The sequence below is a fragment of the Alligator sinensis genome, unplaced genomic scaffold (assembly GCF_000455745.1).
Source record: "Alligator sinensis unplaced genomic scaffold, ASM45574v1 scaffold463_1, whole genome shotgun sequence".
Lineage (NCBI taxonomy): Eukaryota > Metazoa > Chordata > Crocodylia > Alligatoridae > Alligator > Alligator sinensis.
Genome location: NW_005842584.1, coordinates 391,470 through 394,119, shown reverse-complemented (window position 1 = coordinate 394,119; position 2,650 = coordinate 391,470). Strand labels below are relative to the sequence as shown.

Sequence of the window (2,650 nt, the reverse complement as noted above, 5' to 3'; positions counted from 1 at the left end):
CGGTTTGTGGACAGCTTGGGGAACCTGGCGCGGCAAATCCCCCTGCAGCACGCACACATCCCCGAGTGCATCCGGCAGTGAGTGCCCCCCTCGGCGCGAGCATCAGGGTGGGCAGGGGGTCCTCGCACTGGGATACAGGGGGTTAATAGACTGGGGGGGCCCTGCCCTGGGAGCAACAGACTGAGCCTGCCGTGCTGAAGGACATCTGGGTGTCCCCTGCCGTGCAGGGATGCGATGTGATGTGACCAAGGCCATACACTGAGTCAGTAGCAACACCAAAAAGAAAGGAGCCAGGGAGTCCTGCATCCCCGTGCTCTGCTCTCTGGGGGCAGCCTGGGGGCTCCATGGGCTCGGGGGGTCATGGCAGACGCAGTCACGGTGGGCCCAAATCAGGAGAAAATGCAACTTGCTCTGGTGCTCAAGGCAGACACAGGCTGAGTTGGCAAACCAGGCTCTGGACAGGTCCCCATCTGAGCCCTTCTCCCTCTGGACCAGTGTGAGAACCAGTCTGGGACCTGGCCCAGGGCTTGCCCCCTCCCCTTGGCTTTCTGGGCCGCTCTGAAACCCCCTCCCCTGCATTAGAGCAGCCCAGGAGCTGCTCTCATTTCCCCTGGCCCAGGGCAAGGTGGAGGAGAGGGGCCAAAACAGGGGTCTAGCAGCCCCCCATCTCCACAGCACCCAGAAGGACCCGTTGTCTCCTCTTCTCTCCCCAGGATGGATCCGAGCTGGGACAGAGCCTCGGACGCGGCGCGGTGACCTCAGGAGGCGGCTGCCGGGCAGAAAGCAGCACCAGGGCTCTGCTCTATGCCCCCTGCGTCTCTCTCCAAAGGACCAAACCCTGCGTGGGCCTGTGCGGACAGGTGCTTACAGCCAGCACTTTGCCCATCGCTCCAGCTTAAACGCCCGATTATTCTTTTTTTTAAGGTCCGATCCACAGAAAGGGAAGAATTTGCATATGCAGGCGATGTGTCCCATGCTGCTGCCTCAATGCAGGTGGCCATGGAGCTGGATCCAGCTGCAGGATCCCCCCACGAGCCGGCTGATACCCCAGTCCCCGCAGCCAGGAAAACACAGCTCCCACCTGGACATGGGGCAGGGAGAGGAGGCAGGGGCCATGCCTTGGGCCAGCTTTTGAGAGTCCGGGGAGGTTTTCCAAGTAGCTCCAGATGCAGGGAGAAACCAGAGGAGGCTGGAAATACCAGCAAAAGGGTCTGACTGCAGCTTTCACATCAGGCAGGGCCAGGCCAGCTCAAGACGGCATTTCACCCACATGTTTATTGGCACAAGTGCAAGGCAGGGAAGGAAAGCCTCAAGTCTTCCCCCCAGGCACATCCCCGCTGGCCCAGTCTCTGGCCCTTCGTGCTGGGCAGCCGGTGGCCCTGACCCCGACCCCGGTGGAACCCGGGCTCTCCTGACACTTGGAAAGTGCTAGCTTCCCAGGTGAGAGGGAGCCCGAAGAGGCTAGGATTCGGGGCTTGTGGGTCGTTGCAACCACCTGGAGGGGGATTTGAACCCCTCCAATGGGGCCTACATGTGCATTTAGGTGCCCGAACCCTGTTAGCACCTGATCTGAGGCACTTTGCGCCCTTGGGAACGTCCCCCTTGCTCTGGATGTGCCCGTAGCCAGGGCTTGAGTCAGTGCCAGTCTGGACAGGCCCAGCTCTGTACGCCAGGGGTGTGCACACCTCGCATCAGAGGTGGAGAGGGCCGGGCGGTGATGGGGTTCACTTGGAGCCACTGAAGTGGCCACGATGGAACCGGGGCAGGGGTCCTTGCCCCATCCCCACACTTCAGGCCCGTGTTGGAGCAGGGCTGTACTGATGCCAAGGAGAAATGGTGCAGCCGTGTTGGGCACCTGCCTGGGCCGTGCCAAGTGCGGCTCTCGGGTCCCTGCCAGGGCCAGTGCCCAGTGCAAGGCGCTTTGCACTGGGCCACGTTTCCACGGGGAAGGCAGGTGCTGGCAGAGGTCCGCAGAGACTCTCTGCAAGGAGAAAAGAAGCCCCCCACCACGAGGCACCCGCCTGATGTCCAGCCCCCAGGCCACAAGGCACCTCTGGGCTGTGACCCTCTCTGCCTGCTGTGCTGGGCACTACACACCCACGCCAGGCTGCGGGCACATGGGCTGCAGCGCCCCCGGCCCCAGGCCCCGCAGGTGCAATCATCTCACCCCCATGGGAAAACTGTACCCCACCTTTCTGCAAAGTGTACCCCACCTCTCTGTAAAATGTACCTCGTTGTCTGCAAAATGTACCTCCTTCTCTGCAAAATGCGCCCCAATCTGCAAAATGCGCCCCCCTTTCTGCACAATGCACCCTCGCGCGTGCAAAAATCACCCCAGTCCTGCACAGGACACCCCGCTGTGTACAAAAAGCCCCCTGCTCTCTGCAAAATGCACCACCGCCCGTGCAAAATGTGCCATGCGTGCAAAGTGTACCTTCCTCTCGGCAAAATGAAGCCCCCTCTGCAAAATGCACCCCCCATGCGTGCAAAATGCACTCCCATGCGTGCAAAATGTATCCCCGCCCGTGCAAAATGCACCCCCATGCGTGCAAAATGCACCCCCGCCCGTGCAAAATGCACCCCCAGCCGTGCAAAATGCGCCCTCCTCGCTGCAAAATGCACCCGGCGCGCCCACCCCGCAGCCGGCGCT

The 2,650-nt window shown here is 61.7% G+C and overlaps 1 protein-coding gene across 1 annotated transcript in view; it reads left to right on the top strand.

Moving 5' to 3' along the window:
- The window catches only part of BNIPL (BCL2 interacting protein like), a 10,268-nt gene extending 7,871 nt beyond the window's left edge, over positions 1-2,397 (top strand). Inside the window, 2 exon segments of the mRNA XM_006032740.2 lie at positions 1-77; positions 714-2,397. The exon segment at positions 1-77 is cut by the window's left edge and continues 37 nt beyond it. Coding sequence (XP_006032802.2) covers positions 1-77; positions 714-756 — 120 coding nt within the window. The 3' untranslated portion in view covers positions 757-2,397.
- The last annotated feature ends 253 nt before the right edge of the window (positions 2,398-2,650 follow it).